At 30.8% G+C, this 16,743-nt stretch overlaps 1 protein-coding gene across 1 annotated transcript in view; it reads right to left on the reverse strand.

Annotated features, from left to right (window-relative positions):
* Positions 1-1,349: 1,349 nt before the first annotated feature.
* Positions 1,350-16,743, reverse strand: part of LOC106665653 — a 44,623-nt gene continuing 29,229 nt past the window's right edge. Inside the window, exon 2 of the mRNA XM_014392237.2 lies at positions 1,350-1,406. Coding sequence (XP_014247723.1) covers positions 1,365-1,406 — 42 coding nt within the window. The 3' untranslated portion in view covers positions 1,350-1,364. The remainder of the gene's footprint in view (positions 1,407-16,743) is intronic.

Raw genomic sequence — 16,743 nt, forward strand, 5'->3', positions numbered from 1 at the left:
TTCTATGGTAGGACCCACCAATAGCCGCATACCTGATGGAATGTCCATAATCAATAACTGCCGCACCACGCACAACATTCTCAGCACTAAGTGGCATTTTTAAGCTTAAAAATTGAAATTCAGAAAACAAAGGTGAACATTAAGTAGTTTATTGCTTCAGAGTTCAAATGAAAAATTCATTTTAAATTCCGTAAAAAGTTGAAAAATCCTTTCCCCTTTTTTTTGGATTAAGGATTAAATGTGTTTACCTCTAATTGATATTCCAAATTTAAAACATAGAATAAACAAAAATTTTTTGGTAAAAACAATGAGACAAATTAAAGGCAGAATTTTCTTTTATCGAGAAAATGAAAACTAAATCAATTGGGTGGAATTTTCTACCTGTCAGTGTACATAGCAGTTCAATTTTTATTGATAGTTAATATTTTTTATGGTATACAAGAAGAATATGTACACGGTTAAGAACATATTATGGCCTAAGAGTTAGAATCTGTAAATCATTAAACGGTATATTTTATAAAATAAGTACTCTACTCTTTAGAATGGACCTTCAGGTTTTATATTTTTTTAATATTTCTTATCAAAAAAGGATGATTTTTCCCACGCTCGACAGTATTTAATTCTTTTCAAAGGAAGCAGTAGAATCTCGAAGAAAAGCATGACAAATGGCAAAGAGGCGATGGGCCGTTGGCCAAGATTTCGCCACGGGGAATTTCTAAACGCGGTGACGGCGCGGCATCGTGTGGATGGCTACGTCGAAAAGATTAGGACCCGGATGCAGTTTCGTTACGTTGACCTTTCTAAACGGATTTGAAGCCGGCCCGTTGTCCGTCTGCCCTGGATCGCTGAATGGCGTAGAAGTGGAGCTCTGGGAAAGAGTCGGTCTCGCACTGTTTTCTTTTTATGGAGGGGGCCGCGAACTGACTAATCGTCCTCCCGATAAGGATAGCCGGCATACCGCCGGCTCATATTGGCGACGGTAGAATTCGTGAATCATGTCCTCCGTTTCAACGATTTACAAACGTATCACGCACTGGAAGTATTATCAGTTTAGCATTGTTAAAAATCGTCTGCTTTATGGATAGGTCACACCATACGTCCCAGTTCCGCCGAGGTTGTCCCGGTTTGAAAACACGTCCCGAAGTCCTATCCGGTTTGACGTTGTCCCGGTTTTTCCCAATAACAGGAACGGAATTCACGATATTCTGATGTTAATAGAGCCGTATGCACCTTGTTGCCATTTCGGCAAATTAATTGTCAACAAGGGAAGTCATTCAGCGTCATGAACGTCCAGTTGAAAAACATTGCTGAGATAAGAAATTTTCTGCCCGCCAAGCATTTCTGCCCTCGTTGGACTTGTGTTCTCAGTAGTGAGTAATTTCTGGTACCATGAAAGATGTAGAACGCTGAAATCATCAGGAAAATGATTATTCATAAATTACAAATAAAAAAACTGGTGAAATCGTTCATAAAACGTTGAGTGAGGGGACATCTTGTACAAAAGTATAAACAACATAAAACTTCCTGCAGTTTTATTTTAAATTGTTTTCTCTCTCTATGTCATATTTCAGGTTTAGGAGAAATCTGATCCACCTGTTTAACCCGACTTGCAATTTTTTGATTTGAGTAGATTTAAGTCACATATTGCTCCTAGACCAAATGTTATGTGCGGAAAGATTAGAGATGGTACAAGTGAGATCTCACTTCTCTCTCGTAAATATAAAAAAAAACTTATATCATCTCTAATCTTTCCGCACATAACATTTGGTCTAGGAGCAATATGTGACTTAATCTACTCAAACCAAAAAATTGCAAGTCGGGTTAAACAGGTGGATCAGATTTCTCCTAAACCTGAAATATGAAAGACAAATTAAAGATTTAATCTATTACATTCTATCATGTAAAGTTTTTAAAATTTTAAAAGTTCAAACACCAAAATATTTACATGTGAAAATTAAGTACATGTCTAAGATTCATAACAGAGATACTAGGTTTGCAATCTACCGTCTGCGATTCGTTAAGCACAAAACCAAAAATTTTAATAGGTCATGCTCATTAAAAGGTGCAATAACTTTTTCGAGAAGCCCTATACACATAAAACTATGCAAAAATATCAAAGATTTCCAGAATAATCCCAAAAATCGCTTCTTATCAAGTTATGATTAATGCTAAAAATTCACTTAAATTGTTTCAAATTCAGTTAAATTGATGTAAAACAATTTTAATTTTAACTTCTTTTGTTGTTTTTGTTTTGTTTTAGTTTTTTTAATTTTACTATTGATTGACTAGATATTTTATATTTATATATTATATTTCTAGATATATTATATTTACAATTTAATTGTACTAATTTGTATGATTTGTACTACATTGAATTGAAAAGTATTTTTGTTTGCTTATTATATTAGTAATTTACTTTTTAATTCCTGGATTATTTTGTAAATTATAATATTTATTTCAATAGGCAAAGTAGTTCGATGTAAAACGAATAAATGTAACATATCGACCACAAACATCAGGTTATTCGAAGTAATTAATGTTTAATAAATTAGAAGTAGAGTAAATTTAGTAACCATTGTATTCACATTAGGTGTAAGACTGGCCCTTGAGACCAAATCTTGTGTGATTGATAAATAAAGCTTTCATCATCAATCCATGGATATCATCATTTTTTACATTTCTCCCATTTCTTTAGAGGAGTGTGTCTTTTCCCCTTAGATCTTCTGTTTTTCTATATCTATTTATCATATTTATCTATTAAGAGGGTGGGTTACTAGTAAGTGGCTTCTCTCATCAAGTTTAATTATCATGTTACACTATGAATTATCTCTGTGTCTTTATTTCTTTGTTACATTGTTGTACTGTAAATCTCTTTCTGTCTCATTCATTGTTTAATAGCATTTTTGCCAGAGGTGTAGCCTGTCAGACTGCCTCTCTCTTCTCATCACTTACCTTTTTCCAGCCATCCATCCATTTCACGATCTTAAACTCAAACACAACAAATGATATGGAAATCTTGAACTCTGAATCAATACTTTCCTATTTCTTTTTAAGTAGTACGAAAATATATAGGGATTTATTTATATACATTTTTTTCTGTGAGAAAAGTGCATTTTGAACTAAACCAGATTTGTAACTAAAATAGCTAATTGATGTAAAATTTCAATATACAATATAATCATAAAATTATGTATAATGTGTGGTGATTAGTGACCGTTAATCAATATTTATTTAGAAATCGTGAGATGCGGTCTGGTGTGATGTAGGTCTCAGAAAAACCTTTTCTTTATCGTGCCAACGTTTCGATCTTTATTGAGATCATCTTCAGGGCCTGGGATTTACAAACATTGTTTACATATAACAATTACATTTTGGATATGGAAAAGTGATTTTATACAATGCAAAATTGTTTTTTATATATATTCAATCAAAGTATTTCTACTCACTCAAAGTGTTTGTCTTCTGTGTAATTGTGCCATACACTTTGAGCCCTGAAGATGATCTCAATAAAGATCGAAACGTTGGCACCATAAAGAAAATGTTTTTCTGAAACCTACATCACACCAGACCGCATCTCACATATTCTAAATAAATTATGTATAATGTATTGTACATACGAGGAATGCTGAAACAAAAGAGTAATAAAACCGCACATATTCAAATTTAATTGTACTATATCATTAGAAGAACAGATTATTTAGCATTTCTAAAAAGAATATGCTACATTTTCTAAAAAATTATAATTACCGATCTAAAAAAAATTGTTTGGAAGAAAAAGCAAACGTTTCCAACGTATTACGATTTGTAAATAAATAAACGATTCATCTGTTAATTTTTGTTTTCTCATGGAAAAAGACATTAAATAATGTAATTAATGAGGATTATTCTAAACGAAATTGTTACTGTACAATTTGTAAAAAAAATTTCACTTCAGTTTTTTGAAAAGTATTTTTTAATATTCATTTTCCCTGGGCTTTGAGGTTGTCTTTAATTAACTTTCTGTGATAATACTAAACGTAAATCTTCTATGATAACGGGTAGGTAAGGACTGAGCACTTCTGTATTGTTTTTTGTTGTTTTCTTATCACTTGAATGTATGTATTACAATTGTGAGGTTAGAGTTATGTAGTATATTTTGCCAGCACACACAACTTAAAGAAGATAGAAAATTGGATAAAAGGTCGTGCTTTATTCAGTGTTTCATTTACAGTTAACTTTTGAGTGAGATTTCAAAGGAGTGTCATACGCCGCATAAGCCGATGTCAAGGGAAAGCAGGAAGGTCTTGACCGTCCGACTGTAAAAACGACCTTCCGACTACTGACTAACCGGCATTGTCCACCATCTCGCAGCCCATCAATCAAATTCCCTACCATTCTTTTACAAACGATTTTATCATCGTCGACACTTTAAAAGAAATAAAAAGAGTGATGTTTTGCTTGAATAAAGACAAATTACGAATAGATGTGTTCGAACAATATTACTACATCAAATCGAAATTCTCGTGTCAACAAGGACAAGCGTTTTGGATTGCAGAAGAACGATGGCCTGCTTTATTTAGGAAAGTTTGTCGTTCTTATAACGTATGTTACAAAAATCATATAAAACATTTTTTATCAAAAATATTATTACTTTTTCATATAAATGAAGACCGAATCAACTCTCCTAAGTATGTAATATTTCCATAAACTCTAGCCACTGCGCGTTAATATAGTTCAATAACTATTTAGAGAATAAAATAAAAAAGTACTACTCAAAGACATTTAGAATTGTATAACATAAGTTTCTTTTAAATAATGAATAAATTGAAAAAAATATTGTTGAATTATCAAAACCACTAATGGGCAGATAATCCATTTTGCCCATTTCAATAATTAGAATTGTTAGAAGGTTACAAGAACCGATAGATCAATAAAAATTTCGTACATCGTTTAGTAATATTCAGCATTTTAATCATATTTGATATGTATATCGCCCGAACCTAATTTCTAGAGAGGAACCAAAGATATAGAAATACCGTAAGTGCTCCTAGACACAATCAGACTCTTGTGAGTAATTTCCATATCATTTCGTCATTTGGTTATCATATTATGGACACCATAAGCGTATAAATTTAAATCTTTTCAAGAATAGTGTTAATATTTTGAATGACATGGATAAACAAACAACCGATAATATTTTAAACTACCACCTCACTCTTTCTCTCTCTCCTCCCTCTCTCTCTCACTCTCTCTTCCTTTCTCTCTCTCCTCCCTCTCTCGCTCACACTCTCTCTCTCACTCACTTTCTCTCTCTCTCTCTCTCTCTCTCTCTCTTCTCTCTCTCTCTCTCTCTCTCTCTCTCTAACTTATCTCTCTCTCTCATGGAATATACAAGTGATTAAAAATCAAAATCAAATCTACTCGACCTTACATAAATTGTTAAGTTTTGCGAAGTACAATGTAAATATATTTTAAAAAAACTTGTACCATCTCTAATGTTTCCGCACATAACATTTGGTCTAGGAGCAATATGTGACTTAAATCGTACACAATTCAAAAAATTGCATGTCGGTTTAAACATGTGTATCAGATATATCCTAAACCTGAAATATTTCAGTAGTATATATAACAAGTTTTGGCCACTTAAATTTATCAAAATTTCAATCAAAATCAAGATTTAATATATTTCAATCTATCATGTTAATTTTTTAAAATTGAAAAAATTCAAAAACCAAAACATTTATATGTGAAATTTAAGTACATGTCTCAGATTCATAACAGAGATACTAGGTCTCTCTCTCTCTCACTCTCTCTCTCTCTCTCTCTCTCTATATATATATATATATATATAGATATAGATGCACCATGTTTCGCGCAACATTGTTGACTTTCGTTTTATGAAATACTATAACCGAAATAAATATCAATTAAGCCGTTTTTCATATAAATTATCTACAAGTTATTTATTTACACATTTAATGAAATCTTACTCACTCTAAATGGGTGTATTTTCTTTTGTATGCTGTCCTATTTATGTTGATATTAAAACCCCAAGATTCTGATAAATCTTTAATTCCAATGTAGCTGTACCAAATTTAGCGGAATGTTTTTCCGTTATTTTGATACAATTTTACCAAGGACTGAGATTCATAGGAATTTTTAAATCATTAGAGACTTATAAATTTTACATAACCGTGGTTCTAAATTACAAAGGCGAATTGCATATGATAAAGATGTCGTTCCTAGCGTTATTTTTGCTTTACTTTTATATCACCAACCGTCTCATTTTTAAATACATTGTTTGCTTTCCGATCGACAGTTGTTGAAACCATGTTACAAGTAAAAGAAATGAGACAAAGAAGTGGTTTTATACCGTTACAGACCTACTTGACTGCGATTCTGCAAAAGAGAATTGAGGTAAAAGATAAGACAAGGTAAGCAAATGTCCTAATAACATCTTAACGAGGAAAACAAAATTCTTCTTTCTGCTAGTTAACGTACGTCTGTATTGAAAAATGGATTGATGAAAAAAAAGATTCAGTAGAAATCTTTTTTTTAACTGTATAAAAATACTTTGAAAACTTATGGGAAATATCAAATCCTTTTAACAAATTAAAATTGAGAATGCTAATGTAATTATGACTAATAAAATGATTTAATTGTCTAGATCTCGTTTCTGTTTGTTAGGAAAAAAGTTGGTATTAGGATTAGAAAAGTTTAGCGATTAAATTCATTTAGAAATTACATCAACCTAAGGTAATTTAATACTACAGCTGGATAAAAACTTCAGGACTTTTTTAAAAATACGATTAAAAAATTATACTATAAAATCTAAGAAATTGTCAAAACAGTCGAGTGTCGAAACTGTTTTATATATCCATTATTACTACTTGAGAAATCAAGTAAGCAAAATAAATTATTTATGTGAGATCAAGTCCATCGAAATCACATATAATTTTAGATAACGTTAGACTATAACAACTAGAATAATAAAATGTATAAGTGTAATAGCAATATTAGAAAACATTTACTAAATTTAAAAATAGTGGATAAATCCCCAATCTCACTATTTGCCTTCAAACAAACAACGATGAGAGAACAAGGTCAACGAAAACTCACCCAATTCTAAACAACCTCAAATTATAAATTCCATGTACACAATTTTATTACACGTATATTACACAACACATCGAAATGTTCTTCTTTGTATTCAATCATTTTCACTTGTGAAAACATGAGGAAGTATTGCATTGGATGAAGGTCTCGTGGATTTGCTTTAATTGAGTAATTTTTGCTTATAGCATTTCTTATTATTTATATTTTGAAAATATAACTATGAACTATTAAACTTAAAAAATGATCTGTGACCAAGAGTAAAAATATCATTTAATTTTAGACATTTTTAGACTGTAAAGAGAAAAATAATATAACAACTGCTATATAAAAGTTTAATAGCAATTTTATCTGATATTTAATAAATATTCAAATAGTGAGATATACTTATACATCCCCAATCTTACTATTTACTTCAAAACAAAATAATTTAAAGATTTAATCATATCCTTATTACAAGGTTATTTCATTTTTCGTTTATGAGGCACATTTGATATGATTATTATAGTTATTGTTTTTTGTATTTTTTGTTTTTATGATTTTACCCTAAACTATTTATCACATTTTTTGTTAAATAAATCATTTATTTCACGTCCATGCCCTGGCTTTCTTCAGGTTTAAACTAAAAAAATCCTAAACATGTTGTGATGAAAAAAACTAATTTATAAAAAATTAATTTAAAGTTAATTTATTAAAAAAATGTGATCAATAGTTTAATTTAAAAAAGTTGTTGAAAAAGTGCAAAACAAGCATAACTCTAATAGCGACAACTAAATAAAAATATAACCTGTATTAAAAATATTGTTGATTATTTTGTGAGTGTTGGTTTTTACAGCTTTTATGTCACATACACAAATGACACCCTAAATGTTCTCCGTATGATATTTCTGTTAGCAATTTTCCTTTAAAACTTCCTGATATCGCTATAATAATAATAAAACATTGCAATTTTTAATAACATTGTAATTCTATTTAATTACATACAGTAATAACAAAACGTTTGTAACACCTCACAAAAGACAAAGCCTTGCCTTTTCTCTATAAATAAAGTATATTTGTTCAAGGTGAATATTATAATTTCGAACAGAACGCCAAAAGAATTATAAACACTACGTTTATGCTTCATAATTGTAAACACTATTTTACATTCGTGTCTTATCTTAACAACTATGGTCTTACTTTAGCCAAACAGTTAGAAATGGATTCATCTAAAAAACGGTAATTCTAATAGTATTTTATTATGTTTAAAGGTCCATGATTTTACTGGGTTTGTATAGAGATCATAGAAATGTGAAATATACAAGACTGTAATAGTAGTGACAAAGTAAAAAAAAATGTAATATTGTGTAATGGCAATACATGACCAAATTTACAAGGTACGCACAATATGCTCCACTTACTGATTTTGTAATTTATAGAACAGCATAGGTTGACACTTTCAAGTACATCATGACAAGATCGTGATATATCAGACCTCTTTTTATTAGCTACAACGAAATCTTTTTGGATCGACAGCGTTAAATTTAATATATGACAGCGTTGATGTAACAATCTGAGGGCAAAATATTGTACAAACACCGTGGGGCGATTCTGTAATCTAATTTATAGTACAGGAACTTAAGTTGGGTAAGGACCAGAAATGTCCATCTCGCTCCATGGCAATCAAATTGCTAATTTGGTTCAAAGCAAAGGTGAAAGCGGTCCTGTGAATATTTGAAAATTTGCATTAGCCATTGCACTGCCGGTAAAAACCTATAAATCAGTTCAGTAACCTTCTTTCATCTTCAATATTGCCAAGATGCAATCAGCCAACAAGGGGCGTCGTTATCTTTTCACGCTCCATCTTACGATAAGATTATGAAATAGCCCGACATGTCCAACATTTTTATTGATTTACATAATAGTAATAATGATATTAAAAGTAGTGTTTATTTTACATGGTTTTTATTTTTTTATATTTTTTTTATAATTTGTAGTACATGGAAAATACATCCATATCCATAAATCCATAGTTTACATGGAAAATACAATTCATGCCTTTTCTCTTGTAAACATCTGGTTGACGCAATTTAACCATTTCAGTTTAACTGAACCATGTATACCACAGCAAATAAATGTAAAAAAAAATAAAAAATAAAGGATCTCGTAAATTAAATTCATTTCCTCAAAAAGTAGTTAAAACCTGTACTTTTACAATTACATTATTTTATTATGCCGCGGGACATTCCACATTCTCTCTCTCCCTCTCTCTCTCTCTCTCTCTCTCCCTCTCTCTCTCTCTCCCTCCCTCTCTCTCTCACCCTCTCCTTCTCTCCCTCTCCTTCTCTCTTTCCCTCTCTCTTTCCCTCTCTCTCTCCCTCTCTCTCTCTCTCTCTCTCTCTCTCTCTCTCTCTCTCTCTCTCTCTCTCTCTCCCTCTCTCTCTCTCTATCTCTCTATCTATCTATCTATCTATCTATCTATCTATCTCTCTCTCTCTCTGTCTCTCTGTCTCTCTCTCTTTATCTCTCTCTCTCTCTCTCTCTCTCTCTCTCTATCTATCTATCTATCTATCTATCTATCTATCTCTCCCTCCCTATTTGTGTATTTCTTAGAAGTTATTTAAACAGAGATATACAAACTGACGAATTTTTTTTCGACTAACATTATGTTTCACGTATTAAGTAAGTATAATCGTATAAATAATTATGTTTCCTATTAATAGTTCTCTTTCTCTATTTATCGTTATTTACACCTTTCTACCTCTCTCGTTGTTTATTCCCTTGTTTGAATGTTTTTCTTCCCCTAGATCTCTTACCTATTTCTCTGCCTACTCTCACAGTTTTTATAACTATTTCATGGCATCACTTAGAAAAACATTATAAGAAAATCAATAATTTTCTTAAAGACTATCATTTTTCCATAATTTTCATTTCATTAGCCCGACTGCATGTTGATTAATAGATCATCCTTCAATTTTATGCCTTTTTTTTTAATTTCTAAACTTCTCCTATGATTAAAAAAGATGAAGATATCTCAATATCTTGTGTTTCTTGATCAAAGGATCAAGTACGGGTTCGGTGCTGGCTTTAATCGTAGACTTTTTACGTACTTTTAATTGTACAGGTCCGTTACGGAAATTTACGTATTCATATGAAAATCCAATTCCTGACCTTTTTCTCTGTCTCACGATCTGGCCGGCTAAATGACAATGGTCGATTATCATAAACGGAAAGAATTAGTGGCCCAAGGGTCGTAGAGCCCGGGAGGAGCGAATAGCATTGTGCAATATGTTGATTCTTTTTCGCCACAATCGGCATTCGAACCAGGATATCTCGTTTACACTGCCCCAAATAAAAGACGGAATATCAGATCAGATCATGTCATCTACATTGTGATATCGGCTTGGCTTCGGTCGATTTACAATATCTAAAAAATTTATTGCTGTCTGTAAAACAGACTCATTCCCAATTGTAATTTATCAACGGCAAGCCTGGGAGGGCGGTCACCTAAGCTATTTTGACGCTTGGCATCTAAATCTGTCTTTTCCGTGACTCACAGCTGTAGCTGCTATAAACAGACCAGGAAGCCGACAGATTTTGGCCTTATAAGAGGAAATCGTAACACCCAAAATTTAATATTGGATTAGGCTGGGAAATAAGTTGGGCTAGATTTTTTTCAAAAACCCATAATGATCTAATGAAATAGTTTAAATCAGTTTATGCACAACATAAACCTAACTGATTGTAATAGGCGTTTCAAAATTTTGTTTGTATGTAAATTCGTTGTTTTATAGAAATCCTAGTTTGCGACAAAATAACCAAGTGAGTTCAGGTGCCGACCGTTTAAAAATAACTAAAAGAATTCCAGCAAAGTAATTTTCACACAGTCACCGTTTAAAAATAAAATGCTTTACCAACAATTTTTGGGGAACCGTCACGCACTAATTATGGACATGTTTTGGTATCTGGATGTAGGCTTTCATACCAAAAATGAAGAACATATGAATCTTCATGGAAATATCTCCGATCCCAAAATAAAGATAAGTTTATAGACTGGTTTAAAATTCGTTTAAATAAAACTAGTAAAAATATTTAGCCCGATTACTTCTTATGATTCGTAATTTCACGTTTCTAAAAACGATTTAAGTTATTAAACCACTTGAACTTTTTCCGGTCAGAGGTCTGCGGAATGAGGAAGGTGCGATACATATATTTTAGACATTTCCTATCATCCTAGTCCTCCGATATTTCACTGTTTCGGTCTGTAATTGTCAGAAGCGTTCCGGCATTTCAAAAACAATCAGCCGATCATCAGTAGTTGGTCAGGGTTATAAGCAGGGTGAGGCAACATTAAAACCCATCAGTAAGGATAAGAAGACAGAAACGATCGAAAATTATCAAAATACAACAGGTTGAAACATAAAAAAAATTTAAACTACTGACTGCGGGAAGAAATCAGTCTTCTGATCTTCTAGGTAAAACATGGGCTTGTTCTTTCATCTTGAGATCGAGAGATAATTTGAAAAATATAAATCCAAAAAGTTTAGGGACTTTGTCAAACTAATTTTATTGTGGGATGTATTTAATGAGAATAATAAAATATTTAATTTTGAGATTTCTCATAGAGGTCTACGTGGTTGTAGAACCTAAGTTTTGATCGCTTATTGACGCGTTCTGACATTTCGCGACTTCAGTCTAGGATATAAGCAGGGTGAATCAAGATATCAATATTACAATTAATAAAAATTATCATGTAATAATAATGACAGGAACAATATGCCATATTTTAATCATAAATAATATAAAAGTTTGTTAAAAATATTTAATTTTTGGTCAAATATGTTTCTATGAAAAATCAGGATAGAAAATGTAGATTTTGTACGGTATCACACTCACTTCAGTCATGACTATGTATAATGAAGCAACACAACAAAACCATCCCATAAATATAAAAAGAACGAAAGAAAACTGTTTAAAGAAGAAATTCTCTACCCACTTGGAGAAATTTTATAAAATAAACTTTTTCATTTAAAACCAAGTCATTACCAATAATTAAGTCTGTTGACAATTATTGACAATTGAATAAAAATATAGACAATTAAATAAAAATGTACTTAGGAGGAGGCTGAAATACATCTACGTAAAAAATAAAAAAGTAGAACATGCTTACGAAGATTTTATAATAGAGGTTCTCATCCGGAGGCAACAAAAGAGAAGCAAAAACTAATAAATAACTTCAGAAAGGGGTAAAGTAAAATAAAGTAATATATAAGAAGTGTGCAATTAAAATATACTAGAAATAATAAATAATATATACAAAAATATGTCAAAATTAATAATTAAACAAAAAACAACTTTTTAAAGAAAAAGAAATTTTTTAACCTTGTGCAATTAGGTGACAGTAAAAAAAATTCTTTGGCTCAAAATCGACAAACAAAACTGTATAGGGGTAAAAAATGTAAGCGTAAAGTTTTAAAAAAATAGTTATTCCGAGAATAACAGAAAAACAAAGAATATTAATTATTTTAAAGCTATGTTAAACTAATTAACTTCCAAATTCCAAATTGAAAGCTGTTGGAAATTTTGCATTTTTGATATATACGGGTAATTTTTATGTTGTGTATAATATTTGCAGGCTGCGTAGAAGAAAGAATTTTGAAAAAAGAAGTTTTGTATTTAGGAGAAAAGAGGAATACGGATGGATTGCAGACGAAAACAGTGATCTTGGACAGATCTGTTGATCGGAAACGACTAGAACTCGTCTGACAGGCCTTTTTTTCTGTCAGGGAGCTGTTTAAATTTGTAATATAGCAAACGTGTCTTTTTGAAAAATTTATACAACGTGAACTTACCAACGGAAATAGGTGGATTAAAATATTTCAATTAAACTACCTTGATTAACTTTAACATTCCAATTAAGATATGTTTACTAATAAAGAATTTAAAAATTTGGGGTTCGGTGGTCATGGTGGTCAAGCATTTGTAGCGGTGACCCGACGGCGGCTCTTCACTGGGTCTTAAGTTCGAACTTCAGTGACTCTGAATTCTATGTTTCAAAAACATCGGCATCTATTGCCCTGACTAAAAATAATAATAAATAAATAAATCGTTTATAAAAAAATTGTCCTTGTACAATTTTATGTCATGATGAGCTTCTAATTTGAACATGGGCACGTTTTTATCTAACGATCCATAATTTTCAAAAGAAACAAGAAACTTTAGGCGCTTGGTTACTATTTTACTATTAGCTATTCGATTAAATGGAAAAATATTTAAAATAATTATTAAATTTATAATACAAACTAGGGCACGCTAGCAATTTCTAAGTTGAAATTTTAGTGAATACTATTGATCCTGATTGTTCTTTCTGAAATGGTGATAATTTAAAATTTCCTTATAATTATATAGATGACTTTTCTTCCACATTTAAAATAAATTCGTTTTTGTAGGAAACTGTTCGCAAATGTGTATATAAATCGTATATCATTCATAAATTTGTAAAAGTGAAAGGATGAAAGGGAACATCCATTTCGAACAGACAAAACAAGCAAAAAACTTTAGACCAAGTTGATTGCTGGTGTTCACCTACCAGTAGACCTTTGAAAGCCTCATTTGAAAAGTAAGAGTTAATCCCCTTAATTTGTTTACAGAATTTATTGGCAAAATCTATTGGGATAATTAATAGCAAAGTAAACGAGAAGATATAAGGGACAGAGTGTGAAAAAAAAATCGGTCATGCATTGAGTAATAAACGATAACCGGCGATGGTTTTGAATGTCAACATTTTTATTATCAGCCATGCCGCAATATTCCGACATAGTGAAGCACAACATTGAGCAACAACGATCCTGCGATAACCCCTTTAAAAAAGTGAATATTGTGTGGCTTCTTACAAAATAATTTTCCTCCAAAACGGAAGAGATACGATGGGGTTTTTACCGAAGAATCGATGTTTTCGTCAGCTTGGCCCTCCCATTAAAAATAGATCTGAGGAAGGGGAGGTCGAAAGCATTTGCGAGAAATTCCTTCGATTCTTTTTTTAATCGTCTTACTTTTCCTTTTTAAGTATGGAAAACGAATGTGAGATAGGAGGGTAAATTTACATATTTAAGCAAAATCTTTAGTGGGTAATTCATACCTAATTCATGTATAAGGTAAGACCGTACAATACAGACAAAATCTAAATTTCATTTATACCTTTTCTCCAACAAATTACACAACATTTTATAAATTTCATAATTCGTAGTAACATTTTCCCTCGACAACATGACTAATCATTTGTTTAGTCACATTTTAAATATATGGACGAAGAATTTGTTTAAAACTAACAAGTGGGAAAGCTCGATTATTTTTTTTAGAATATTTTCCTAGGCCAAAAATATGAAATTTTGTTTTGTTGTTAAAATCTCGTCCGAAGTATTGTTCTTTTTCTGTATTTAATATCGCTTTGTGTCAATATTATTAATTTATATTCATCGATTCCACTAAAATTTCATCATATCCCTCGAAACTATTGTTTTCATTACAAATTTATGGCAACACTTACTACCATCAACATGCTAAACTTGAGAAGAAAAAAACCAGCAAGTTAAACAATTGTTTTTTGACGGCCTCGGAAAGCTGTTTGTTGTTGAATTGATTATGCGATACTTGATACCCTTTCAATTTGTTTTTTCTTTATCATTGCGTTTAAAACATGTTTAAAGACTGGTTAAATTTGTAATTGGGTACCTCAGGAACAGTTTTATTGGCATCAATCTAAAGGAATTTTTTTTTACAAATTTCATAATTTATGGTAACATATTTTTTATTTTCCTATAATTTCTCAATAATCAATAATACAGCAATATTATTACTGTTTGAACATATCGAACATATAATTGTCTTTATTAAAAAAAATTCAGTCTTAAAATACAAATCTTATCGTCCTTGGGTCAATATTGTTTATTCTTCTTTATTCAATATTACGCAATTTTGTCCATTTTTTAAGAAATATACTGTAAATGTATTTTTATTTGCTTTAATTGTTGATAATCTGAAGGTATTTGTGAAAAATCACCAACGAAATGCGAAGTCTTGCGTTGTCATGGAAACAATAACTGCTTTTATTGACTAATGAATGACGATATTCTATATATTATGTTGTTTTCTTTTCTTTTGGAAAAAATATGTTGATGCAGAGAGCGTTTCCTTTTCATGAAGCCAAAAATGGGCTTATGCAGCCCAGTTTATTCGATAGTTGATCTCTTTTATTATTCATCTACCATGTTCTTCCTAAACGCACAGTAATTATAAAAATGCATACAGGTCATGTATTTTTAAATAAAATACGGTTAAGGAAAATTTAAAGTTGTCTTTTTCTTCTTTTTTAATTTTTATTTTTTTTTTTTTTTATTGATAATTTAATGGAAATCGATCGTCTTGGCCTGCCTATCATGGTGTCGGTTGACGATCGGTAACGACTAAATTAGTTTCAACGCCTCGCAGACCAGACAGAAAAAGCTTACAAAATATTTATTGTTATGTAATTGTCTATTTTCCTTCATATCAGCATTTTGTTTTATTTTGGTAAAAGTATTTTGATAGAATTAATCGATTTGTTCTCGTTTCTCCATTCTTCGTTGATCTCCTGAGAAACGTTTACTTCAGAAAAATGAATAAAATAAATTTCCTTAAATAAAATAGTGTTAAAACAAAAAATTAATTCCGGAGGCCCTTTGATTAGATTAAGACATACTTGAAGATTAAACACTGTTTTGGATTATTTGATGGACTAAAGCTACTCCTTTTTTTATTGACCCAAACGGCGACGGTTTGCTTTAACATTTTATATTTATTATTAATTTTATTTTGAAAATGTTGTTTGATAAAAGCGATCGTTTTGTCCTTTTGTACGAAGAATAATATCCCGTAAAGGTTTTTTAATTGATTTACGGATTAGCAGATCTCAAACAGAAATGTATAAAGACGAAAAAAATTAAAATAATTGATGTTTTAATAAATTTCTATCAGTTTAATGATTAACTACAAGTTGTTTTTGTGATTTGCAACTTGAAAATATGTTTTGTCTAAGTTGTTGATATTATGCTGTTAAATTTTTCATTGTATTTATTTTTTTGACGAAGATTTACGGTGAGTTTAGAATTCAATAAGCAAGTAGGCTTATCTCGATCATTATGATCATTATAAACTGCAAATATACGTTGCTAAACACATCTAGTCAACATCACGCCCACACATTAATCTCAAATTTTATCTGATGTTTCACAATGATAATCGTTGCAACAATTATTGCTGTAACTACGACGTATGTAAATTTATAAAAGAAATTATCACCTAACGATAAATAAAGAACCATATATTATCTAGTATGAATTCTTTAATTACTTTAATCTTGTTAGAACTATTTAATTTGACTTTTAAGTTTTGATCTTAACCCATCTATGACTGAAATATTTAGTATGGTCTTCCATTTATATCTGTACATAATAAAAATCGTAATAAAGGCAAGAACTATATTATCTAATACTAACATTTTAATTGGCTTTGTTAAAAGTATTATCGTGGTTCAACTTTACGTATCTCAAATTCAATATAATAAAGATCAGTTTATATCAATTGCAAATGCTTTACATTATCAACATATCTGGCTCGAAATTTGTTTAAATAATA

Source organism: Cimex lectularius, unplaced genomic scaffold (genome assembly GCF_000648675.2).
Source record: "Cimex lectularius strain Harlan isolate CLEC.00 unplaced genomic scaffold, Clec_2.1 scaffold324, whole genome shotgun sequence".
NCBI lineage: Eukaryota > Metazoa > Arthropoda > Insecta > Hemiptera > Cimicidae > Cimex > Cimex lectularius.